This window comes from Strigops habroptila, chromosome 8, assembly GCF_004027225.2.
Source record: "Strigops habroptila isolate Jane chromosome 8, bStrHab1.2.pri, whole genome shotgun sequence".
NCBI lineage: Eukaryota > Metazoa > Chordata > Aves > Psittaciformes > Psittacidae > Strigops > Strigops habroptila.
In genome coordinates, this window is record NC_044284.2 from 51,705,966 (window position 1) to 51,731,860 (window position 25,895).

The following is a 25,895-nucleotide window of genomic DNA, read 5'->3' on the forward strand; positions in this document are numbered from 1 at the left end:
AGATGGGGCAGTTCATGCATCCGGTGGGATGTGGGGAGGGGAACATCACTGCTGCTACCTACAGGGAGCTGGCAGAGCCCCCCACCACACACACCCCCCAGCTTACACAGCATTGACGGCTCCTGCCCCGTAAGGTGCCCAGCCACAGCTAGGGCAGGGTACCCAGGTCGTATGTGTGGCAAAACCAGCTGCCTTCACTGTGCCATGGACACCTGCTCCCCACCACCACTTGTGGACAGTGCTCTCTCCTAGCAAGGACAAGCCCTTGTCCCCCCCATCGCCTGCCTTATCTCCAGGTGGTTTCGGAGACCCAAGCGGGATGAGGAAGCATTCCCCAGTGTCCAGCCTGGCTGCTCAGTGCCAGCGCTGGGCATCCAAGGGGAAAAGGCTGCACCCAAGGGACATGATCCCCCACTCTCCCCACCGACTCCCTCCCCAGGGTCCCCAAAGAAGGTCACATCAGGACACCACCTCAGGAATATAAATCTCATTAAAATCTAGGATACTTTAGAACTCTACACCGGGAGATACACTGGCACAGGCAGCGCTGCCCAGGGACGCATGCGTTATTGCTAACAATTAGAGGTGAAGAGTAGCGGCGTGACACGTGGGGCAGGGCACGGGCACCATGCGGGAAACTGTGCCCCTCGCCGCGGCACGGTTTGGGGCTCGGGACGGGGAACGGGGGGAGCTGGAACATCCTGCCGGGGCTCAGCACCCACCGCCCGCCGCCTCCCGCCACTGTGCCAAGCCACGCCGTGTCCCTGTGCCAGCCTTGGGGCTGCGGCATGGGGAGCGCAGGGCGCTGGCTGGGAGGGGAGCAGCGGGGTGGGAAGGGTCTCACCCCATCCACCCCGGATTGAGAGCTCCAGGCCCTTTGGCTGGAGCTGGAAGACAGATTTAAAACCGCCCGGCCTTTGCCAGTGCATCCTGCTCCACTAATACTGGTTGGGGACTGGGTGTCCCCAGATGGCTCGGAGTGAGCGGGCTGGTGTAGCCCTTCGCATCTCCGCTGGTACCTCTTGCTAGCAGCAGCTGAGGGAGGGGGGGACCGGTCCATCTTGCTCCCCCTTAGCACCATGGAAGGCCTCCCCTGCCCATGCCAGGGCTGCTGGAGAGAGCTGGCCCCTAGTCCTGCCCCATCAGGCCCCCCGGACAGGCTTAAGTACTCAACAGCCTCCTGCCCCGCCATGGGGCAGGCAGCAGCATCAGGCTGTGCCCAGCTTTGCTGGTGATGCCTGGCCACCCAGCCGGGCACCCACAGCCCCTCAGAGGGGCCACAGGGTGGAGGGGTGCATGGGGGGGCACATACCAGCTCACCGCCTGCACAGCCCCGGGGTACCGTGCATATGTGCGTGCCCACGTAGGCCACATGCATGCCCTTAATCTGTCTGTGAGGGACACACATGCGTGCACACGTGTGCTCTAAGTGCTTTTGTCTTGTGCCATGAGATCCTGCCGCCTGTGCAGGCAGCGTGCTTGTTCCCATCTCCCTGTGCTAGCCCTGTGCCTGGCACCATCCCTGGGCATGGCCACCAGTGGGATCCTGAAGGCTCTGACCCATAGCGGGTGCCCACCCGGGTTGGGGGGGTCCTGCAGTGCCAACCCCACCACGATGCCCCTGTGCACACGCACCTGGGGTGGCCATGGGCAGTCTCAGCGTGGTCCTACCCCACCCTCCCCATGGCTAGGCCAGGAGGGTGCCCCACAGTGGGGCACATGGCTGCAGAGGGGTCGGGAGCCATGGGGCATCCCCTTCCCCCCATCCTGTGCCTTCCCCCAGGGCAGTGCCCCTGCAAAGTGCCTCTGGCTCCCGGCCCTCCTGGGGCTGTGCCCCCTCCTCTCCTGTCCCAGCGTCGCGCACAAAGGTTACCGTAAACGTGAGGGTTAACGAACGCCACAGGGGGATCGGGGGGGGGTCTCGGGGACGGGTGCTGAGAGCCCCCCCTGGTCCGGTGCGGCCCGGAGCCAGGCTCCGCCAGCGGAAGGTGCGAAAGTGTCACCGCGCAGGAGGGGTTAGAGGGGGTGCGGGGATGGTGGGGGGTCACAGTCTGGAGTCCTGGCTGTGGGCTGAGCCGTTGCTGCCCTGCACGGGGGACGCAGCCTCCGCCTCGCTCCGGCTCTTCTCCGGCTGCAGGGGCTGCACCTCCAAGTGGGACTCGGTGGAAGGGCTGAACGCCGGGGCGTAGCGGCCGCTGCGGTGCTCTGCCATCGCCGGGCCCCAGTCCTTGCTTGCCTTGGTAGCATTTTTCAAGCGCTAGAGAGAAAGGGAGAGCAGGGGGGACATGGTTAGCACCCACCATGATCCCCTGCCCCGGCCTCCAGGGGTGCCTGGAGATGGGATGCACCATGGATTCTGGCTTCACACAGCCACTGTGGGTGTGTAGACAAGTGAAGGACAGCCTCACAGGCAGCCCTAGGTGGGACATGGACAAGAGGGTCAAGTTCCTGGCTACCCACCTCCAGCAGTGTGTCCCCCTCAGAGCAGCACACTTTGTAGATGGCATAGATGGGGATGCAGATGACGGAGGAAAGTGCCATGAGGAAACCGATGCTGATGGCCCAGGTGGGGTAGACGTAGTCGTTGTAGGAGATGGGCCGGTACTGGATCACTGTGAAGACCAGGATGAACTGGGGAGGGACAGGCAGGATCAGCCAGTGGGGAGCAGCTAGCCTGCTCTGCGCCCCCCCAGTCACCCTCCTCTGCCCCATCCCCACTGCTCTCCTGCAGCCCAGCACCCTTCACCCCAGCAAGGTGCCCAGGTGGGCTCCTTGCCTCTTCCTCCCATGCCCCTATTCCCCATGGTCATGATGCTCACAAAGATGATGGCAGGTGAGATGAAGCGCCAGCAGATCTGGAAGAATAGCGGTGGTGGGAAGCCCAGCATCATCTCAATGTCCTTGAAGTAGTTGCGATGCCCTGGCGGGGACAAGAAGCCATCAGCCCCGGTGCGACACGGCTGGGACCCTGCCGGGACCCCAACCCCTGCCCAGCGTCTGCTCCACATCTCGGCTAGTGGGACCCACCGGGCTGCTCAGGTCACACCTGATTGGCCAACAGCCTTGCCAGTTAGCAGGCAGCAGACCACCGATTGGCTAGAAGCCAACACACCCCATTCCCCATTGGTTAGCTGGGTTCCACTTACCATAGATGTACATGATGGCCACACACATAATGCAGGAGATGACGACCAGGGAGAAGCTGGCAGCGTAGTTGTCCATCAGCAGGAGCCAGTAGATGCCCGCCTGTGAGAGGGACCCATTAGCATAGCTGCCCCAGCGGTACTGCCGCTCTCGGCACAGCAACAGCACAGCCACGCTGCCAGGGTTGCCATGGCAATGCACAGCCGAGGTACACCCACAGCCGTTGGCATGGCAACACCCAATGCCAGGGTCAGCATGGCGACACTTAGTCTGGATACCATCGCCACTGTTGGCATGGCAACACCATGCCTTGGGTGTCACCACCACCAGGGTGGTCATGGCAACAGGGTGGACATAGCTGATGGTGTCAGCTGGCAATCACCACGGCAACAGCACCCCATCACCACAGTCCCATGGTCACCTACCTGCGTGGTGAGCGGGACACCTAGCAGGAAGCCTGCCACAGCCACCCCCAGCGTCACGAAGGTCTTCCTGCGGATGATCCACTCATTGCCCACCTCATCCACGATGGCCGTGACTAGTGTCTCCAGCAGGCAGAACTGCACGTGGGGCAGAGGGGGCAGTATGTCACCACCATGTCCCACCATGCTACCACCATATCCCACCTTGCCACCCTGTCCCAGTACACTGGCCCCAACATGACCTACCTGTGTCCCCAGCCCCAGCAGGATGAGCATGAAGAAGAAGAGGATGGACCAGAGGGGTGAAATGGGGAGCAAGGTGAGGGCCTCAGGGTAGGCAACAAAGGCCAAGCCGGGGCCGTGGTCAGCCACCTTGGAGACATCCACGCCCAGGTGGTTGGCCATGAAGCCCAGGATGGAGAAGATGACGAAGCCGGCATAGACGCTGGTGGCGCAGTTGGTGATGCTGATGATGATGCTGTCCCTGTGGGAAGAGAGGTCTGGGCTGGTGACGGGAACAATGGACAGCAGCAGGGCTGGTGGAGCCATGGTCGGGCACTCACCGGTAGCAGTTGTTGTGGAACTTGTTGTAGGAAGCCATGGTGATGAGCCCGCCCCAGGCACAGCCCAGCGAGTAGAAGATCTGCGAGGCCGCATCACCCCACACCTGCAGCAATGGGGTGGTCAGTACTGTGCCCCCATTCCCGTTCCCTCCTATCCACCCACCAGCCCTCATCCCTGCTCACCTTGGCATCAAGGATCTTGTCCCACTGGGGTGTCAGGTAGTACATGATGCCAGTGAGGGCCCCCTCCAGCGTGACACCACGCACGAAGAGGATGGTGAGCACCACGTAGGGGAAGGTGGCTGTGAAGTACACCACCTGCGGGGCAACACCTCAGGAAGCAGGGCCACGGGAAAGGGATGTGGTGGGGGACAGGGTGTGCTTATGGACTGGGATGGGGCTACAGTCAGGGAAGGTGAGGCTATGGACACAACAGGAGGTACATTCCCAGTAGGGATGGGGATGTGCCTGGAGGGGGCATGGACAACTACAGAGGGGGCATGTCCATACCAGGGACGGGGTCTGGAGGGAGAATACATGGGTACCTTCCCTGAGGACTTGACGCCTTTGATGAGGCAGAGGAAGACGACGACCCAGGAGACACCGAGGCAGCCCAGGAGGGGCAGCCGCACCTCGCCCAGGTTCCCGATGTCATCAGACAGGTCCAGCACGTACCTCCTGCATGGGGGGCAGCGGGTGTCAGCAGGGCCCCACCACCATCACTGCCTTCCCCATCCCTCATCCCCATCCCTGGTACCTCCAGTACTCCTCGCTGGGGCTGGTGCGCTTCTGGGTGGCGTTGAGGGCGAGGTTGAGGGCGGCGCGGCTGGAGAGGTTCCCATCCAGCACCCCCACGCAGTCAGGCGTGTTCCAGGCGTTGCTGCAGTACGTCCAGGGCAGCACACGCGTCATGGACACAAAGAAGTAGTAGAAGGCAATACAGATCACCACGTTGTAGTAGATCCCGATGTACGTGGACACCACCATCATCCCGTAGCCCACGCCTGGGAACAGCACCGGGGAGGGGTGAGCGGCACGGTGCGGCACGGTGCGCAGCACAGGGGGTTGTGGCGTGGTGGGGAGGGCAGCATGCGGTGCCATCGGCAGCTTGCAGCCACACTGAGGCTTGGGTCTGGCTGTGGCACTGGGGTGGGGAGCACTGTGCGTGGGATCCTCTACCTTCAAGCAAGCCTGGTGGTGCTGCGTCCCCTGGGACACGTGGCAATGCACAGGGGATGCATGGCCTGCAAGGCTGCAGGAAAACCCTTGGGGTCTGCGGCCCTAGAAAACCACTGGGTGCGGGTCTCTCCTGGCTACAGTGACTTTAGGGCTTCAGTGACCTGGTGGCATGTGACAAGTGCCACACAAGCATGGGGAAACACAGCCCAGGCTGAGCCCGCCAAGGTGCAGAGCACATAGGAGTGTGGGCTGCCTGCACTAAGGCATGACATGTGGTCATGTCACCCATCAGGCAGCGTGCAGGCATGTGCCAGGGGAGGCAAAAGTATGGGAACGTGCTGGTGAGCCAGCAGGGTTCAGCCACGGCAGGGCAAGTTCTGAGCACGGCCAGCACCCACATATGTGGGCACAGCACCCACTGCCTATGGTGCAGGGAGAGGACTGCAGGAGCGTGCCCACAGCCAGAGGGGCCACGGGGACCCACAGTGTGTTCAGGGGACCCGAGTGGCCTGTGCAGGAGTGATGTGCTGGGGACACGTGTGGCATGTGCAGGGATGTGTGTGTAATGCCTGCAGCGGATGCCAGTGCAGGGCTGGGGTGTGCGCAGGAGATGCATTGCACACGCAGGGATGTGTGTAACGCGTGCAGGGGATGCCAGGCGGGCTGCGTGTGCAGGGCAGCATGGCCCGGGCTGGATGTGCGTGCAGAGGACATGCCATGCATGCAGTGATGCACGTGCAAGGTGCAAGACGCAGGAGCCTGTGCGGGGCTGTGTGATGTGCCAGAGGTTTGTGTGCAGGGGACACATGGGGGCCACACCAAGTGCCAGGGCTGTGCCAGCAGGCATCCCACGCTGGCATGTGCTGGTGGGGACAGGCAGCTCCTTACCTTTGAACATGGGGCTGACCCTCCAGACCCCGAGGCAGCCCTGGCTGGCAAACTGCCCAAAGGAGAGCTCCATGAAGAAGAGGGGGATACCACAAAACACCAGCATGATGAAGTAGGGGAACATGAAGGCACCTGGTGGGCAGGAACCAGAGGGTGAGAGTGTGCAATGCCCTTGGGCACAACTGCGTGGCCTGCACCAGCCCAGCAAGCCTGGGGCTAGCAAGCACTGCATGGGACCCCCACCCCTGCCCTGAGGCACCCCACTCCCCCGGCCCCCCAACACCCACCTCCCCCATTGCGGTAGCAGAGGTACGGGAAGCGCCAGACGTTGCCCAGCCCCACGGCATAGCCCACACTGGTCAGCACGAACTCGATCTGGTTGCCCCAGTTGCCACGCTTGACGCTCTTGTCCTGCTTGCCTCGCTCCCCGGGCACGGCGCCGTTCTGTGGAGAGATGGTGTGGGGTGTGTTAACCGGGGACCCCCCTGACAGCCCCATCGGAGGGGTGATGGCCACTGAGCGGGGCTGGGTGGTCCCCAGCATCCTTCCCCATCCCTCCTTCATGCCAGCCCCCTCTCCAACCATGCACAAGCAGTGCCAAGGAGGGGGAGGGCAGTGGTGGTGCCCCCCCCAGTGAATAGCTCTGCCTGGAGCCCGGCTGCAGCGAAGGAAGAGCCTGCAACTCATACAAAGCAGGTCCGGGCGCCCGAGCACAAAGGGGCCTCTGTTCTCACACCCCCCTCCCCGTGCCCAGCAAGAGAGGTCCTGCTGGGTGGCCACTGCCCACGGCTGGGAGGGGAGAATGGTGGGACCCCCGGGGGGAAGTAGGGCCCCCCCTCAATGGGGTGTGAGGTGCAGTGATTAGAGCAGGTGGGGGGGCTGGGTGTCCCCCCTGGGAAGGGCACCCTGCAGCAGACGGGGTCCTGCCCAGCAAGGCACCACACTTGGGGCAGCACAGGGGGGTCCCATGCAGGTGGGTCCCCTTGGGGGAGCAGCCCCAGCACGCAGCCATCCCTCACTGTAGAGGACGGAGGGGAGACAGAGATGGGCAAGAAAGGGCGCTTTGTACAGGCTGCCACACAATGCCAGCTCACACCGTGGACAACAACAACAACAACAGGGATGAGCACCCATCACCCCATGGCTCCATCCCAGTGTGACCCTGGGCTTGCACTAGTGTTCTGCCTGGGTGCTGCTCAGCTCTGGCAGGTTGTGCTAAGGGCAGATGTCATTTTTGCGTGCTGCAGATACTCCAAGCCCTCCCTTACCCACCTGGGGCCAGGTGATAGGTGCATGGGATGAGAGTGCTCATGGCCCCACAGCACTCATAACACTACAGGAGCAGCATGGGGTGCCAGCAGCACTAGGAGCACACCAGTGCCGGTCTCCCCACCCCGGACGCCCCAATGTGTGCTCCCCACGATGGCTGATGCCAGCAGCGAGCAGGCCACAAATGGGAGCCGTCACCTCGGATCTGCTCACGCCGGCGGGGCGCAGGCAGCAGGCGCGGTGCACCTAACCGTATCATTTGATTAGGGCCGGCACAGCCGGGACGTGATGCCCGGCGACTCCGGCACCGCGCTGCCAAACAAAGCCATCTGCTGCGAGCAGGGCCCGCATGTGCCGGGGGCCATGGGGGGCTGCCGGGGAGCAGGGATGGGGGAGAAGGGCAATGGGGGGATCAGTGGGCACTTTGGTCCGGGCTATAGGGGTGATGTTGGCCGTGCCCAGCCAAGGCACCAGGGTGACAATGCCAGACCCCATGGGCAAAGGCTCCCTTAGAGAAGAGCTTACAGCAGCCCCCAGTGCTGGGGGGGACCCCCTCCAGGGGAGGCTCTTATTGTGGGGTGCCAACAGGTTGCCAGGGTAGGGGGATAGGACACTGGCACTGTCCCCATGCCAGGGCACACTGCCCGCTTGAGCAGGCTGATCCGATCGGGAAGCCGCTGATTAAGCTGCTCACACTAATGAGGCTCCTAATGAACAGCACAGCCAGCAGGAGGGGGGCAACGCTCCAGCCTCCCTGGCACAGGGTCTAGGAGGGACGACACACTGCATGGCCCCGGCTCAGCCCGGAGCTCTGGAGCCCAAAGGAGACCACATCCCTGTCCCAAAGCCAAAAGGCCACCACTCTGCTCAGGTAATGCTGGCATGGCTTCACCCCCATGCCCGGTGCCGCCTGGCACCAGTGCAATGAGAGCGCCAGGCCTCTGTTCTCCCGCTCCTCACCTTTCCATTCCTGCAGCACAGGGCTTTGGCATGCTTGTCCCCAGTAAGGGGCAGCCACATGTGTGCCCATGCGTGCACAAGCACACACACGTGTGCAAATGCTTGCGTGTTCACCCATCAGCTTGCTACCACCCCCCCTCTCCCCAAATCTCGGAAGGTCGCCTCGTCCTTTACACTCATTAACCACCCAACCCCACATGGTAAAAGAGGGGGGACACAGAGAGCCCAGGCGTCCAGAAAGATGAGACACCCCCCTTCCTGGTGTAGGGATGGGACAGAGCTGGGCTGCAAAGGGAGAACTGCTCCCCAGCAAGGATGCAGTCTCGGGGTTGGAATCATGCTCCCAGACCCCAGATTTTCCATATATATGCTCCAAAAATGCCTGGCTGGGGTGAAAACATCAAGGGGGAAGAAGCACCCCTCAGGCACCCCGAATGTCCCTCAAGGCGGGGAGAGAGGCAGCAGAGGCCCCCAAAGGGGACATGAGAGGTGCCCAGGCATCCTTCCTCCCCCTTCCCCAGGGACCAACCCCCTCACACACCATGGCCAAAGCCTCCCCAGCCCAGCAAAGTGGGTATCATCCATCACACCGCCTGGCACCGGAGCCTTTCTCATGCTAAACAGCATCTCCTCGCACAATGACAGCTTGGCTGGGGTGCCCGGATGCCCCCCACTTCCCAAAGGGGCCTTGATTTATGGCTGGGAAGCTCATGGCAGTGGTGGAGTCAATGCTGGGGATGCCTCCATGGGAGTCATCTCCAGCATGGTCCCCCCCTCTTTTTCCACCACTCAAACTGCCTCCCCAAGAGGCACTCCGTGGGGCATCAGCCATATCCTGCCCCTCAGAACAAGGGAAGGACCCCCAATTCCTTCCCCAGGCTCCTAATGGGGTGCTGGGGCTGCTCCTGCAATACCAATGCAGGATTCCAGTCAGCCCTGATGTCATCAGCCTGATGTCACTGCTCTTTGCCATGGTGATGGTGAAAAAGTCATGGCTGAGTGAGGTGGAGGCTACCGGAAGATATAAATAGATGCTAAATACGATTTTTGGTAAAACAGCAGCTCTTCCAGGGCAGGTAAGTGGGGTGTAAGATGCCTGGGGCAGGGGAATCCCAGCCTGGGGCAGGGGTCCCCAGGAACAGAGGGATGAGGTGCCTTGGAGAGGGGTCTCCACAGATGGGGTGATTTGCTTAGGGGTATCCCATGTGCTGCCACTGGCTGCATAGGGGTGGGGATGCTCCTAGAATCAGGCCCTGCACTCCTTGTCCCTGCTACCTGGGGTAATGAACCCACAAGTGCCATCCTGCACCAGAAGCTGCTGTGCCCTGCCAGCCTGCCCATTGAAGCTCTGCCAGCCCCGCCGGCACATCCTAGCCATCCCTGTGCTCTCTCTGTGGTGCCCAGCCCCATGTTTCCCCTGCCCCGCTGCAGCAGAGGCATGATATGGGGGCACCCGGCACAGCCCGGGCAGTGGGAGCATCAGCTGTGGATGCCAGGATGGGCACAGGCAAGAGGGGCAGTCCCAGGGCCAGGGGGATGTCCAAACCCCAGGACCCCCCCACAGTGCCAGACAGCCCTGACCACCCCCATGCAGGGAGGCTGCGCAGCCCCATGGACAGCCCTGAGCACGCCCTGCCAGCCACCCACAGCAGCACCAGCCCAGCCCTGGGGGGCCATGGCGGGCCAGGGCAAGCTTTGACATTGCTCACTAATGCCCATGAAATTGGGGGATAAGGGAGAGGATGGAGGGAGGATCTTCGCTACACGCTACTCCTGCAGCACTGAGCAAAGAAAAGGGTGCTGTGCCTCTCTTGTAATCAGTAGGTTCCAGAGTTAACTAACACACAGCTGTCAGCAATCTCTTCTTGCTTCCAACCCAGCTGAGGCCACAGAGGGGCTTGGTGCCACACTGTGCCCTCCCTCCCCCGGACCACCCCACATCCCTGGTTGTGGGGCTTAGAGGTGCCTCTCCAGCATCCCACAGCACAAAGCCGCAGCTGCGGCTCAGCCCTGCAGATCCATTGCCCGGGATCCGGCACAAAGGGGCTTGGAGAGCCATGGCGGTGAGGGAATAGTGCTGGAATAGCCACCATCCACCTTACTCTGCCCCATTAGAGCCCGCTCTCACCTCCCCACTGACCTGCTGAGGGGGCCGGTGGGGGCCCAGCTGCCCGTGGCCGCTATCCGGGGGGCCAGGCTGCCCGGCTCGGTGAGTCCCCAGCTTCATTGGCACCTCGGGCTCCGGCGCAGCAGCTGCCCGCCTCCCCCCGCCCGCCGCTCCAGCACTTGGCACTGCTCCCTGCTCGCCTCCTGGCCAGGCTCAGCCCCTCGCTGCCTGCCCTGCTGCAGCACCAGCGCCCCACCACCAGCAACTGCCTGCCCTGCACCGCAGGGACCCCGTGCCTCAGTTTCTCCCCCCCCCCGAGCCATGTCCCTACAAGCCGGGTTCCCTCCCCAGCAGGCGCGGGCAGGATAGGCAGCACAGCGGGCTGAGCCCTGTCCCATTTAATGAGCCCTCATTAGTGGAATCCAGCTGCTTGCAGCCCCGCACGCTCCAACAGGCACCGCTGCCCTCCCTGCAGGCACTGCTGCCCGGCTGGCTGGGGCCAGGACCTGTGTTTGGAGTGCGGCAGAGGACCGTGTCCCTCTCAGAGGGCCCCTGTTCCCATGCCCAAACAGCCCCAATCCCACACGTGTTCTTGTCCTTATGCCTATCATCCACGCAGCCATCCAGCCCTGCGCACCCAACCCTGGGCACTCAAGGACTGTGAGGAGCAGGCATGGCTCTACTTGGGGACAGGGACACAGGGACAAGCCTGCTTGCTGGCACATCCCCACCCTGGTGCCACTCTACTTCACTCTGACGTCACACCACTGGCACCATCATGGGTTCTGTATGGCAACCCTTGCAAGGTCACTGCCCCGCAGGGGACCATCTGGCTGGAGGAGGGCTGTGCCATGACCCCCCTGCTCCCCAGGCACCCCGCAGCCTCCCTGCTCACCCCCTTGCCAGCACAGGGTGGGAACATGGTGGAGTGCTATGTCCCATGGGAGGGTGGGCACAGGGTGTCCCCCCAGCCAGGCTCGGGGCACCCCAGATGCTCCCAGCCCTGTGCCCCGGCTGGGGAGCACAGCCAAGATGCCACCGAGGCGTGATGGTGCACCGAGGGCGGGGGGACAGCCCAGCGCTTTCGGGCAACCATCTGGGGTCCGGGCAGCAGCGGCTGCGGGCGCGCACGTGAACAGCACACGTGTGCACAGCCGGCTCTTGGCCCCCCGCACGCCAGCACCCAGCGCTTGTCCCTGTCCCCTCCTGCACCGGCCATCCAGGAGCGTGGGATGTGCACCATCCATGGGATAGCAGCACCCAGCTGTGCCCCATCCATAGCATGTGTGCAAGCCCAGAGTCACCCCATCCTGCGTCAGCCCCAGTGATCCCAGCATAGCCCTGCCAGTCCTGTCCCATATACAGCCAAGCACCTCCTGTGCTTTGGACACCCCACACAAGGTGCCCACATGAGCACCCCTCCATGCCCCAGTTTGGCGGCATCACTTTGCCTAGGCCACCTGCACACAGCCTGAGCGCATCACGGTGAGACCCACCACCCCATCCCAGAAATGCCAGCCCTGTGCCAGCCCATGGGAGCACAGTGCTGCTCCCCTGGCAGGCAAAGGGAACTGCCAGCCCCACAGGGACACACTGCTGGAAACAAAGGGCCCGCAGTGGGAACCTCACCTTCCCTGGCACCCTGGTCTCCACCCTGGCTGGGTGGCTAAACTACAGAGGCAGGGGCAACGGGCACATCAGGCATGGCCATGGGTCTTCCAGCCCTCATCACCCATCCCCAAGCACGGCTGCAGGTGCCTGGGGCAGGGACATGCCCCAGTGCCACCATCCCCATGCTGGGCGCTTCCTGCTGGGGCTGCCTTTCCCTGGCCCCATTCTCCCAGGGCAGACATGATTCTCCTGGGGCATTCAGGCAGAAGAATCCCCCGCCAGCCCCCCCATCACTGCCCCTTGGTATTCCGGGAAGGGCTCCCGCAGCCAAGAGTCACTTCCGCAGCTCCACTGGCTGCCCTGCCCATGGCCGCTGGCTGGTGGCACCGCACTGTTGGGGGTGTCTGGGACAGGCACCCCCAGGCCTCAACCCCAGCAGCGTGGTGGGAGCAGTGACCCAGTGCCCGCCAAGTAACAGCAGGGAGGGCACTGCCTGCCCTCCTGCCTGCTGTTTTGGAGTGAGTAAACTTCCCAGAGGCATCCACAAAACCAGAGGCCTGCCAAAGCAGGACACAGGCACGTAGCACCCTCAACGCACCCAGACCAATGGGAGGGCTCAGGCCTCAGCCCACAGGTGGGGAAACTGAGGCACAGGGGCACATCACCTTGCTGCTGCCTCCACCACCCCGGTCCCTCCCCAGGCAGGGCACAGTGGGCACCCTGAGCCCCATCACAAACCCAGGGGCTGCACACACATCCCTGGGCAGGGGTCGCGCTGCAGGAGCCTGGCTGGGCTGGGAGCAGAGGTGGCAGGAGCTGTACCTGCAGGCAGGGATGAGAGGACAGGCAGGGACCGTTCTTTACCAGGTGACTGGCAGGGCCCTGGAGGCAGTCCAAGGAGATTAGCTCCCTTCCCCAGTGACCCAGACGGCTTGGCAGCCAGTGCCCATCCTGCCGCAGCTCCTCCCGAGGCTCTCACGGGGAAGGGATGCTCTTGGAGAAGGGATACTATCACAGGGACATGTCTTCCTCCCTGCAGCCCCTGCACCAGCACCCACCATGCCCTGTGCAGGGGTGTCCTTGCACCCTGCAAACAGGGGAGAACCAGGCAGAGGGCTGCGAGCCAAGGTGGCTGGCACAGCATGTGCCAGACCCTGCTGTCCTCTGCCTGTCCTCACCTCTCCACACGCCCTGGGCTGCTGAGGTACTTTTGAGAAGCGGGTTAAAGACTGCCTGGGAGCAGGCGGGTGCTCCTGTGCCTGACTCCCTGCTGTGGGTGCCAGGCTCAGCCCTCACCCCAGTGCCACGCCAGCTGCTCCAGCCAGGGCAAGAACTCACAGCAAGAACATGGAGCCATGGCAAGCACCCCACGCATGCAGGAACGCATCCCCGTGACAGACCTCCGACCAAACACAGATACATCCTCAGCATCTCCCTGTCCCCAGACTAGGGCTTCTCCTGGAGAAATCTACCTCCTTCTCCCACTGGCCGTCCTGATCCCCCCAAATGCCCGCTGCAGGCAGGATGGGTGCTGGGCTCCCTGCTGCAGGCACAGACAGTGGGGCCACGCTGGGACACGCAAGCAGAGGAGCCGCACACACACAAGCGAGCTGGAAGTGCCTGCTGGAGCACGCCGCTCCCCTGGCTCTTGGCTTCCCAGGAAAGTCCTGGCTGCCAGCCCTCTGGCTGGAGCATGCAGCTATTTCAGGAAGCCCCCCGGGAAGGGGAGGGCGCAGCAATCATGTTAGCCCCGATGTTCAGCTCCCATCCATTGGGAAAAAGAGAAGAGTCAAGCACAGCCTGGGTTCACCTCCCCAGCACAGCGCAGCAGCCTAGCATGGGAACCTGAGCTCAGGCTCCCAAACACCTTGCTGCACAGCAGTGCTGCCACAAGCATAGGGCCATCACAGCCCTACAACAAGGACATGCACCAGGAATATTCCACATCTACCCAGGGAAGCAAAGCCATACCTGGTGCAGGCAAGCGCAGGGCAGTGTACAGTATCCTGCGACACACCACTTGTAAGGACAGAGGATCAGGCACCACACCGGTGCCTGGGAAAACCTGGCTCTGCCCAGACACCATAGAATCATAGAATCAGCTAGGTTGGAAAAGACCTTTAAGATCATCAAGTTCAACCATTAACCCAAGACTGCCAAGACCACCACAAAACCATGTCACCATCCTACCAGCCCAGTCCGGGAGAGCCTGCCGGGTGGATGCAGAGGGGAAGCAGCCCCACACCGTGCTCCTGTGTGGACATCCAGCATGCAGGGGCACCCACACCCTTTACCGGGAGCAGGCAGAGGAGCCGCCCGGCTGGGGCTTTGCCCCTGAAGAGCTGGGGCAGGTGATAAGGCCAGGCAGAGTGCATGGGACGGGTGATAGCATCTCCAGGAATGGCAAGACACTGCACCCGGGGAGCTCACAGGCAGCAGGCTCAGGGCAAGCAGCGGCCAGTGTCTGCCCCGCAATCATTGTGCTGGGGGAGCACCGTGGGTGCACAACCCTGGCCAGGGGTTCTGAGGGGACATCAAGCCTTAGAGGAGCCCTGTTGTCCTGCTCCCTGCACCGGGTGCTCCAGGTTCACGAGGCAGTGGCCCATGCCAGCCCACTCCCCACACCCTGGCACTTACCAGCAGCCCCTCGCTGCACTTATCGGCCATCCCTGGAGGCTGGAGTGGGGTGCCGGCTGCCCACCGCGGGGTTCCTTGCCTGCCCGCTCTCCGTCACGCTGGCTGCAGCACCAACACCGGTGTGCTTCAATCCACCAACAGAGCAAGCTGGGCAGAGAGGAGAGACACCAAGAGAGACGTGACTGGTGGGGTGGGCATGTCCCTCCCCGGGCCTCCCCCTCCCTTCAGGAACCAGGGGGCTGTGCCAGGCGGGTCGCTCCACTGTGCCAGCCTGCAGGGCTGGTGGAGGACACAGAGCCCAGGGATGGATGGGCTGGCGGCAGGGTCTTTTCCTGGTGGCTCTCACCCCCTCCAGCATCTCCGAACCCCCAGCACCCAGACGAGCAAGCAGCAGCTCCTAGGTGTTTCCCAAGAAGCAGTTAAAGATTTACCAGGTGTGGACAGATGACCTTGTGGGTTGCTGTCCTCCCAAAGGGTGGGCTTCAGGGGCCACAGGCAGGAGCGGGGGCCCCCCAAGCTCTCCCCCCAGTGAGAGCTCGAGCCAAAGTGGCTGCGGTGCACGGCAGCGCTGGCACTGGGCACTGAGCGGGGCCAGCGCAGGGCTCAGCTGCCGCACAGGACACGGATGGGAAACGATTGCCTTCTGCCCCGGTGCATCGCATGCACGTGTGGCACAGGGGCGCCGAGCTGCTGCGCTCTGCTGGGCACCAGGTGCTGCCAGACAGGGTGCCTGCCCCAGCCTGGGGCTGCTGGGGGCCCATGGGCAGCACTGGGACCTGACCCCGCCGGAGGGACAGTCGCTTTTGCAAAACACCAGTGTGATTGTCCGTGCAACAGATCCCCACCTTTGGTGCGCTTGCTGGCCAGAAAAGGACCTCGACCCGCACCAATGGTCCCAAACCACCACCAGTGGCCAGACACCCCAGCACCTGTCCCCAGGCTGCCATGGGTCTGGAGCGATCAGCAGAGGGGCACGAGGCTCTTACGCAGTGGGGAAGGGAGCATGGGTGGTGAAGATAAAGGGCAGAAGACGAGGGGATGTAGGGTGAGCCCCCAGCCCTGGCCACAGCCCCTGCAGTGCAGGCAGGCTGCTGCCAGTAGATACCACATCCCACCACCAAAGCACTCCTTGGGAGGCGAAATGTCATCGCTGCCACAAGCCTGACTCCTCACATGGTACAGGGACCTCTCAGCAGTGGGAAGCGCAGTGTCGGCGGACAGATCTCTTCCCTGTCACAAGCTTCTTGCCAGCCAGCCAGCCAAAGCTGCCCGTCCTGCAGCCCTGAATTCAGCCAGGGACTCATCCTGTGTCCGGGAGCGCGCAGCACCTGAGTGGCCAGCTCACCACTCCCCCCGGGGTCTGCCAGGCACTGATAGGGCTGCCTGCCTGCATGCACACTGCTGGCTTTGGCTCCCAGCCTGGCAAGGAGGCAAGATCCCAGCCAGGTGCGGTGTGGCAACGGGCTGGATGCAGGGATGCCCGAAGCTGCGGCATGCCCGTGGAGAGGCAGGCAGGGATGGGGATGCAATGCATTGGTGTTACGAGGCAGCTCTCCGGGGCTGCGGGATGCCGTGACAGCTCAGAGGGCAGGGTGGCTCGTACCTAGAGATGGGACCCGTGGTACTCTGGAAGTCAGGATACCTAGACACCCACCGGGGCTCCCGGCTGGGGTGTCACACCTCGGCGGGGGAGGCAGCTCACGGCACCAGGGGAAGGCCACGGATGCCCGGCCGCAGGATGGAAATCCCGTCCCCGTCCCCTCCCACCCAGCGGGCGGCCCGGGGCGCCGGTGCAGCCGCTGCCACCTGCGAGGCCATTTCCTTTGCCAGCATCCGCCGGGCCCGCTGCAGCCGGTACCCACGGGAGGCGGGCACCGGGCCGGCCCGCCGCCGCCCTGCCCTGCCCTTCCTTACCCCCCCCCTCCCCCTCCCGGGAGGCGGCTCCGGCGGCAGCCCCGCGGGCAGCGCCTGCCGCGACGCGCCCGCCGCCCGGCACCCCCCCGCCGCCGCCGCCCGGTGCAGCACGGCGGCGGGGGGGCCCGGTTACATCAGCCGCCACGTGGTGGCTGCTCCGCCGCCCCGCCCCGGCACATGCCCGTGGAAAATTACCGCCAGCCCCCCCGCCCTGACACCGGGCCGGGCCACCCCGGTCCCCGCCGCCCCCCCCGGTGCAGCGGCAGGCGGCCCCGCTCTGCGCGCCGCGCCCCTGCGCTCCCCCGGTACCGCGCCGCCGCGCCGGGAGAGCAACAGATGCGGAACCGCCCCGCATCCCGCTCCCGCCACCGTCCCGGCGGGTGGCCTCTCCCGGTGCCGTGCCCGGTGTCGCTACCGGTGTCGCCGGCTCCGCCGACCCGGAGCACCTCGCTGCCCCCGTCCCGTCTCGTCCAGTCCCGTCCATTCCCCACACCGGCAGCCTCCTGCCCCCCGATGCTCCCGCGGCTGCCGGCCGCGCCGGGCACCCGGTGCCGGCGGAGGTGCTCACCCCTTACCGTGCCCATGCCTCCGCCCGGCCACCACCACCGCCGCCGCGCCTGATGGGCCCACGAGGCCGCCGCTCCACCGCACCCGATCCGGTAACCGGTACCGGTGCCGTAGCAGGCCCAGAGCCGCCACCGCCGCCGGTGCTGCCGACTTAATGAAAGTTTGGAGGTCGATGGGGGCTGGCGCCGCCTCTCGCCCCCGCCGCTGCGCTCCGCCCCCCGCGCCGCCGCGCTCCCCAGCGCCCCACTCCGGTACCGGCACCCGCATCCGCACCGGGGTGCGGGAACCGCGGGCACCGCGGAGTGTGAGAGCGCAAACGGCACCTTGGGCACACGGGGGACACACGGTGCGCATAGTACACATGCACACGCATGGGCACACAGGTACCCACAGCACACACGAGCACACACGGGCACACTGCACGCATGGGCATATTGGCACCCATGGGCACACAGGCACACTGTGCACTTGGCACGCTTGGGCATACACATGGCATTCTTGGCACACGTGGGCACTCGCAGCACACATGCAATCCACAGGCGCATGGATGCCCAGGGGTACATGCAGGCTTGCAGAGGTGCATGGTGCATATGAATATATATGGGACCTATGGTCACACGCAGGCTCCTACAGGGCACACATGCATCCACACATACATGTTTTCACAAGCACATGCAGAGGAACATGTGCACACAGCGCGCACAGGCTCACACTGCCAGGGCACAGCTCCATGATGAGCCCAGGCAGGGGGATGGCCACAGGCTCCAGCCAGCACGCATGCAGTTAATGTGACCATTGTACATGTATGCACACATGTGTACACGTGTGTGCATGTGCATGTGTCTGGTGAACATGTGTGGGTCCATCTGCACACTCCTGTACGTCCATGCATGTGCATGCTATAGCAAGTTGTGATTGCTGGCACATGTACACACGTGTATACATGCAAATCTGTACATGTATAACTATATGTTTAAGTGTGCGTGTATGCGTGTGTACACATGTAAGTGTACATGTCTGTATCTATATGCTTACATGTGTATGTGGCCACCTACATGCGTGTGCAAATCTCCACACCTCTCCGTGTGAACACGAGTGTACCCAGATGCGGATGCATGTACTGATACATACATACCCAGAAACACACAAGTGCATGTGTGCATCCCCATGTACATGTGTGCACATGCATGTGCACATGCGTGTGCGGCCGTCACGCCCCTGTGGCCCAGGCCAGATGTTTCCAGTAACACATGACGGGTGCGCCGGGGGCCGCCCCTCGCCTGGCCCCTCGCCGAGGCCTCCCCTCCCTCCCCCTCCTGCTGGGCTTCCCACATGCCGGGGCGAGTGCCTGCACCCCGGCACCCTGTGCCCTGGATCCCGCCCAGCTCCGGGGCCTCGGGGCAGCTGTGGGTGCAGTGCGGGGAACCTGGCGCCCCACAGCCCCACCACCCCAAGTGCACCAGCGGCACAGCCCTTCCCACATCCCCTCCTGCGCTCTCTGGTCCTTTCTGCCTCCGCAGCCCTGCACCCCATCCCATGCTGACCGCCCCACCTGGGGAGCAACCCTTACCTGTGTGTCCATGGATCCCCTGGGGGGGTTGCTGCTTGGTTAAGGAAATCCTCAGCACGGGATGGGGTGGTGGAGGTGGGGGAAGGATGGGGTGGGTGACTCAGGGGTGTCTGGCCACCTACTGCAGGCCCAACCGCCCAGGGTGCTGGGTAGCAGGATGGGAGACGGCGCCAGTGCGCTCATGCGCCGACACTGCTTTCGTTTTGCAAGTAAAGCCAGAGTCAGGGCACCCACAGCGGGAAGGGGAAGGCAGCAGCAAAACCAGAGGGTGCTCAGGTCCTCCCACTCCCTCCCAGCACCTGCGCATGGCTGCTTAGCACCACGAGCCGGGGTTGCTGGCTAGCACCCTCGTTCCTGGCTGCATGCGGCCTCACACCCCTCCCTGAAGCCCAGATCTGGCACCGAGCACCTGAATGCAGCATCCCACACCCAGCATCCCAAATCCAGCATCCCACGCCCAGCGTCCTGCGTCAGAGCCAGAACCCGGCTGCAACCCGCACCCCTGCCCCAGGGTCTAGGCTTTGGAGAGGAGCTGCCAGCTGCAGAACTGCAGACTTGACCCCGAGGGATGGATTTCTGTGGAAGAAACTCATGCTTTCAAACCTCCTTCTCAGGGTCTCGCTCCCTTTCTGTGCACCTCATCTGTGCACTTTCCCATGTCTCAACTTAAGGAAACAGGAGGAGGAGCCCTGCAGGTCCCAGCAGGTCAGCGAGGGGCTGCTCCTGCCCCTTTGCAGCCTCTGCAATGCTGCAGAGTCCTTGCAGCACCCTGCACCTGGGTGCAAATGCCTCATTCGTGGAATCCTGGGTGCTTTGTGCACCCGTGGCTTTGGCCCTGGCCCTGCAGGGCCAGTCAGGGCTTCCCTGGGTCTTCTGTTGCCCAGAACCACAGCAGGGGCAGTTGCCAAACGTGGTCCATGAGGTGGGAGGCTGCAGTGCCAAAGAAAGGGATGTGGGATTGGTGTGAGCCTTCAGCCTGTGCTCATGCCCTCTTCACCTATCTCTCCCTTTCTGGTAGCAATCATCCCTCACTTTGGAACGCTCATCTCCCTTCTCACCATCCCTCCTCTATGCTGGCAGGTGTCAAAGCATCCCCTAAGCCCGTGCAGGGTGATGGTGGTGATGCCGGAGCACCCCATTCCCCGGTGCCGTTCAAATCTGCGGGGCTGGTGGCTTCCCTGTTGCTGTCAGGTGCAATGACCTCATGGTGGCTGCGGCATCTCTGTGGGAGACATAGGTCGGTCTGCGGGCAGCACGGCTTCACCTCTCCCATCTCCATGGGTGCTGTTGCCTGGGAAACTGTGGGCAAATGCGGGCATGGATCCAGAGAGGTAAAGGGTGGGGAGGAAATGCCAGCTCCAGCACCTGAGAGAGAGCAGGGCTGGCCGAAATTCCAGCCATCCCTGGAAATTTCCCATGCACCAGGCCTTTGGCACTGGGCCATGATGATCCCTGAGTACTTGGAGCCCTGGCATGGTCCAGAGCTTGTCCTTAAGTGTGTGGGAACCAAATGCAGCAGGATTTAATGCTGTCCTCCCTTAGCTTTGGCATGATGGTCCACCACCAAAATCAACTTGTTTCCTCTTAAACCAGCTTCTCAGCAGCAGCTCCCAGCTCCACAGGCAGCGTGGGGAGCAGCAAAGGCTGGAGTCCATGTGCTCTGGGGTGACCCTCATCCTGGTCCCCAGCTTCCCACCTGAGCACTGGAGCCTGGAGAGGGAGTGCGCTGGCAGGGGACACCCTGTGCTGTCAGATAGGGCGTGGTTAGAAGTCCCCACACAGGCTGGATGTGCCGTTCTGGGGACGGCACAGCCCCCCAGGAACCCCACCACCAGGAAGGATGCCACAAGAGGAGCAAGGGAAGCTCCAGAGAAGGGCCACCAGCCTGTGTTTTGCCCTTTGAGTTTTCCTTTTCTTATCTCCCCACCATATCTTCCCCATCCCGCCCATCACTCAGGGAGAGTTACTGTTCTACGACAGCGTGTCATTTCCCGCCCCATGGCTCCCGTGATGATATCGGAGACCTTGGAAAGCCCCCAGGCTTGTCCCTAATTTGTCAGCAGTTTGAAGCCACCTTGGGAGAGCCACCTCACTTCCCAGCAAAGACATTGGCACTGCCGTGGAGCAGTGCCGTACTCCTGCTCTGGTACCCCACTGCATCCCGGGACCTCGGTCCCTGCCACGCCAAGGGCTGCCCCTCACCCAGCCCTGGGCTCAGCCACCCCCCCGGGCCGTGCCGTGCCCTGCCTGGGGCTCTGCCAGCAGCTCACACCCTCCAGCTCCAGGTTTCGGCTGAATGCCACAGCCTGGGTGACCGCCAGGACAGGCAAGTGGCGTCAGGGGTGGGAGGAGATGCTGCAGGCATCATTGCTCCTGGCCACAGGGAGCTGTGTCCCCAGCAACCACAGTTCCTGGGGACTTTCCATTCGGGTGCCTGCTAGTGGCCTCGGGAAAGTCCCTAGTGGAGGATCCATCTGGCCTGGAGGAAGCCAGGGCACAGACAAGGGTTCCGTTGCTGGGAGCTCATACAAGGCTGTTGTTCCTCTGCCTACCCCAGTAGCACCTGGCTGGGAGGCACAGAGCCATCTGGATGGGTCCATCAGCATCACCTATGTCAGCTCTGCCCTGGGCTACTTCATCACTGGGATGTGGCTGTCCCCTGGCTGTGTGGGACAGTGGGATGCTGGGGACCTCATGGGAAGCATGTACAACTCCCCTTATGCTGCCCAGGGCAGCACCCAGGTCCCTGCCCCAGCGCAGGTTCCATGCTACAGAGATCACGACAGCTGGGGTGCCTTGGGCTGCCCAAAATAGCTGTACCCGCTCCCCCCCGCCTGGCCACTGGGAGCTATCCCATGTCAGCACCCCATGGACCTGAAGCAGCTGGAGGCAGCTGCTGCAGCACTCAGCCCACCGACCAGAGGCTGCTCACTGAGCACCCCAGGCTGGGATGAGTATCAGGGCTGTTTGCCCTCAGCACTGCTCTGTCCCAGTGCACCCATGGGTGCTCTGCCCAGGCAGGGTGTGTGGCCGCAGCCCTGGGGCTCTGCAAACCCACCTTTGCTCCCTGAACAGGGATAGCTGGTGCCTAGTTGCTGGGCAGGACTCGCAGAGCTGCTACCAGCTCCTGTTGCAAGTTGGCGGCCAGCCACAAGCCACAGGGTTCTCCCCCATCCCCATCCCCGCCAAGCCATACAGAGGGACCAGGCTGGTGTCTCTCTGCCACCAAGTCCCTCTTCCCAGACTGGGCAGCCAGCTCTTGGGCCCTGGTAAAAGGATGTGTTGTTGCTGCCCTGCCCAGGGCTGGTGCTACATCCCTGGGGAGCAGTGGGCAGGAAGGCAGCCTGGAGTAAATCACGCCTGGCTGCTGCGGCCAGGCTGGGCAGCATCCCTAGGGTGCAGGGTTGTGGCACTGCCACAAAGAGCACACAGGGGAGAGGGACAAGGGACAATGGCTGCACCAGCCTGGCAAAGCAGCGGCTGGCACTTGCCCACATATGATATTTGCTGAGGTAGGTCCCTGGGGTCACCTAGGCCATCTATGCTTCCTTGAGGGCAGTAATGAGGATGAGGTGCTGGCCACCCAGCTCACCCCACAGTGCCCTATCCTGCATGACAAAGGGCTTTCGGTTCCCCTCGATGGTGTAACCATCCATGCAGAAGTCCCCTCACCCGTCCTCCAGCACCACATCATGCCTCTGACCTCTGCAGAAATTCCCTGCGGGGAATTCAGCCATGTGCCCCCTGGGCTGTGCTGTTGGGGGGGACACAGTGACAGCATGGGGCCGGGGAACAGCACAGCTCCCTGCAGCTCTGACTGCACCACTCCAGCCAAGCTGCTGCTGTGGTCCTGGCCAGGAGACTATGGTACGCCGAGGAGTTAGTGACCCACATTACAGCAAGCTTGAGCAGGCCTGGACCTGTGCTGCGGGCACCCCTTGGCTGCAGGGTGAGCTGAGCCAGGGTAGAAACCAGGCTGTAACAGAGGAGTCTGCAGGGAGCTCACACCTGGTGTCTTCATCTAAAAGAGCAGCAAGAGGTTCTCATGTAAGCATTTTTATTTTCGGCAGTAGATATAATGAATAGAGATGTTTTCTTCTGAGAAAAAAAGTCTATATCTCAAATGACTAAAATGGGATAACCCTTTTCACTGGCAGGGTCTGCAGGGTGGTGGATTGGAGGTCTGTTCGATGCTGCACAGCTCAGGGTTCCTGTATTTGAAAGAATCTAACATTATCTCTAGTAGTGTCTCTATAGTGTAAGCTCCAATAAAGAGCATTTTAACTGATACTTCAACAGTCTGAGTGCCTTTCTCACTGGGATCATGACGAATCGGCACCTCCTGGTGTGAAACAAATACCAGCTGTGTTTGGAGTGGAGGTCCCAGAGTGGGAAGGGGCAGCTGGAGGGGTCTATGGTTGAAGTCCATGGACCTCAGGATGGGTAAAATTCCTGGTGCTGATAGAGATGGGTGGGTGCTATGGCTGCTGCCTGCAGACACAGCTGGATGTGAATGCTGGGAATCTCCTAAGCACCGGGGTTCTCCCCAGCACAGGTCCAAGGGATGGAGGCAGGGGTACCACATGGATACAGCTCAGGAAGGACCCAACTGTGCCTGGGAGGGGGGTTCACTCCTCTGCCGTTTGACCCTTAATAGGGAAGATTCAGGTTAGGTATAAAGAAATTATTTTTTCTTATTCTATTTAATGTGAGGGTGGTGAGGCACTGGAAGGGGTAGTTCCAGTGTGGCTGCCCCATCCCTGGCAGTGTTCAAGGCCAGGCTGGATGGGGCTTTGAGCAACCTTGTCTAGTGGAAGGTGCCCCTGTCGGTGGCAGGGGGTTGGAACCGGATGATCTTAAGGTGCTTCCCAACCCAACCCATTCTGTGACCCGCAGTTCGTCCCCCTCTGCGCGGGGGACCCCGCGGGGGACCTGGTGGGTGCTGAGGACCCACACTCTCATCTCATGGGCAGAGGGGCCGCGGCCCGGAGGGGAGCTGCCGGCATGAGCCGGGCGGAGGAGGAGGAGGAGGAAGAGAGGAGGAAGAGAGGAGGAGGATGCGGGCCGGGTGCCAGGGTGTCCCCCGCCGCTGGGAGGGCTGCGAAGGGGCCGGGCTCCCTCTGCGGACCGCTACCGCTCACTGCAGCCGCCGACAAAGCAGCCGAAGCCGGCTCCTGCGGCACCCTCGGGGGTCCTGTCCCCTGCGGGCAGTGGGGACAGCCCGGCGTGGGTCCCCTGCGCTGCTGCTGCTGGCAGGGACAAGGGCTGCCTCCTCCTGGGGTGCCCCACGCTCCGTGTGTGCGCGCTGCTCCCCTGCAGCCCGGCACCCACTGTCCCCAGAACGGCTCCGGTGTCCCTGGGGAGAGCTTGCAGGAGCCCCACATGTAAAGCTGGTGGGTGGCTCCCTTCGGAGCCGTTCACAGCAGATAAAATCCAGATATCCCTGCCCTGTGCTTCTTGAGAGTGTCCCTGAGCATGGAAACAGGGTCTGGAATGCCTGGGGGACAGGCAGCTTGTGGGCATGGCCAGGATCTGCCACGCAGAGCTGCCCATCCCCGGGACACACACCACGGCCAGCCCTGCCATGGGGCTTTGCAGCTCCTAATGTGACTTGTCAGCAGCAAGGGAAAAAGGGGACAGAGGGGACAGCTGCAAAAGGCTGAGAGGGATGACCCAGGGCATGGGAGCACCCGGGTGCGTGGTCCCCATGGGGTGGGATGCTGGGGTGATGGGCATGCAGACCCTGTTCAGGCTGGCCAGCCCTGAGCTCCTGCTGCTCAGAGATAGAGTCATTTAGGACTTTTTTAGGCAGGGATCTTAGGGCAAGCTGGAGGTGAAAGGCCCGGTGTCAGAGTCAGATGAAACACAGAACATTTATGGGAGGACATGGGGCTATCTTAGCTGTCAAGAGCAATCATAGACTAGTGGGCTTCACATCTGCCCTGGAATAATAAGGGAAACCATGATGGGATCTAATTGAGGCTGAGCAGGTAGGGATCCTAACACACACTGCCTTTGCCTCAGGGAACCTTGACCTCAACTGTCCAAATGTATTGGGTCTCTCTCCAAGACAAGTAATTCACTTGATAAAGACACCAGGCAAACCAGCAGCGCGGTACGATGGGCACTGCGGCACGTCCACACAGCACAGGGCTGTAAGCGCTGAGGGATGCTCAGGCGAGTGCCCGCGGCACCTCACAGAGGGTCCACACGGGACATGGTGCAGCCAGGCCTGTGGGTGCCTGGAGCCTGCTCTGCACTTCACCACCGGGGCAGGGGCAATGCCAAACCGCTGTCGATGAAACTCTGCAGACCCAGCTTGCAGGTGATGCTGTAGTGATGAGGGCAGAGCCCACAGGGAGCAGCCGGGAGTGTAGGAATAAAATGCCGCATTTCACCCAAAGCTGGATGGAGGGGAAGGAGGGTGCAGCGGGCCTGGCTGGCCGGGGACGGTGCTGCCTTGGGGCTGAGGACAGCAAATCCCGGAGGTCCCGGAGCGGCTGCGGGTGCCGCGCTGCCGGCAGAGGGAGGCAGACACTGCGGCGGCGAGCGGGGACCGGCCGGGACAGCGCGGCAGGGGACAGCGGGGCAGCGGGACAGGGGGAGAGGGGGACAGTGAGATAGGGGCACAGCGGGACAGGGGGACAGCAGGACGGGGGGATAGTGCGACCGTGGGACAGAAGGACAGCGGGACAGAAGGACAGGGTGACAGGAGGACAGGAAGATAGTGGGACAGCGGGACAGGGGCCAAAGCCTGTGGAGCCGGTGTGTTCAGTATGCCGCACAGCCCCGGGACTGCTCCAAGCCGAGCCGCAGCGGAGCTCTGAGCTGTAATTTGGGGATGTAGCCCTAAACTGGTTTCTAACCCCATAAGCAGCCCTGCACCCCACTGAGTACTGGGATAGGAAGGTGTCAGCTTGGCCTGGGGTGGTTTTGGGTCAGGGGAGGTGTGAAGGTGCCCTGGTGACACCAATGTCCTCACTGCATGGGCACGGAGCCTGTGCTGTCACCCCTGGGAATCCTGTCCCTCTGGGTGCCAGCCTCATCCTGCCTCCATGAGAAGT

At 62.7% G+C, this 25,895-nt stretch overlaps 1 protein-coding gene across 2 annotated transcripts; it reads right to left on the reverse strand.

Annotated features, from left to right (window-relative positions):
• Positions 1–472: 472 nt before the first annotated feature.
• Positions 473–17,443, reverse strand: SLC6A9 (solute carrier family 6 member 9). 2 transcript variants are annotated; one of them, XM_030495529.1, is made up of 14 exons: positions 17,270–17,443; positions 14,781–14,927; positions 6,484–6,640; positions 6,197–6,328; positions 4,887–5,133; positions 4,675–4,807; positions 4,313–4,447; positions 4,130–4,233; positions 3,813–4,050; positions 3,570–3,704; positions 3,147–3,246; positions 2,820–2,920; positions 2,461–2,631; positions 473–2,257 (listed from the first exon to the last, which is right to left on the reverse strand). In XM_030495529.1, exons 2-14 carry the CDS (start codon positions 14,808–14,810, stop codon positions 2,045–2,047), a joined length of 1,896 nt encoding a protein of 631 aa, XP_030351389.1. In that variant the 5' UTR covers positions 14,811–14,927; positions 17,270–17,443; the 3' UTR covers positions 473–2,044. The 2 variants fall into 2 exon arrangements, with proteins under 2 accessions (XP_030351389.1, XP_030351387.1); XM_030495527.1 differs by lacking the exons at positions 14,781–14,927; positions 17,270–17,443 and adding an exon at positions 10,566–10,685.
• Positions 17,444–25,895: the final 8,452 nt, after the last annotated feature.

Coding starts and splice junctions, on each gene's coding strand:
- SLC6A9 (XM_030495527.1), bottom strand. CDS start 10,652: ATGAAGCTGGGGACTCACCGAGCCGGGCAGCCTGGCCCCCCGGATAGC. Junction 5,134..6,196: donor GGTCAGCCCCATGTTCAAAG/GTAAGGAGCTGC, acceptor TGCTGTTCCCAG/GCGTGGGCTACGGGATGATG. Junction 4,051..4,129: donor TTCCACAACAACTGCTACCG/GTGAGTGCCCGA, acceptor CTCTTCCCACAG/GGACAGCATCATCATCAGCA.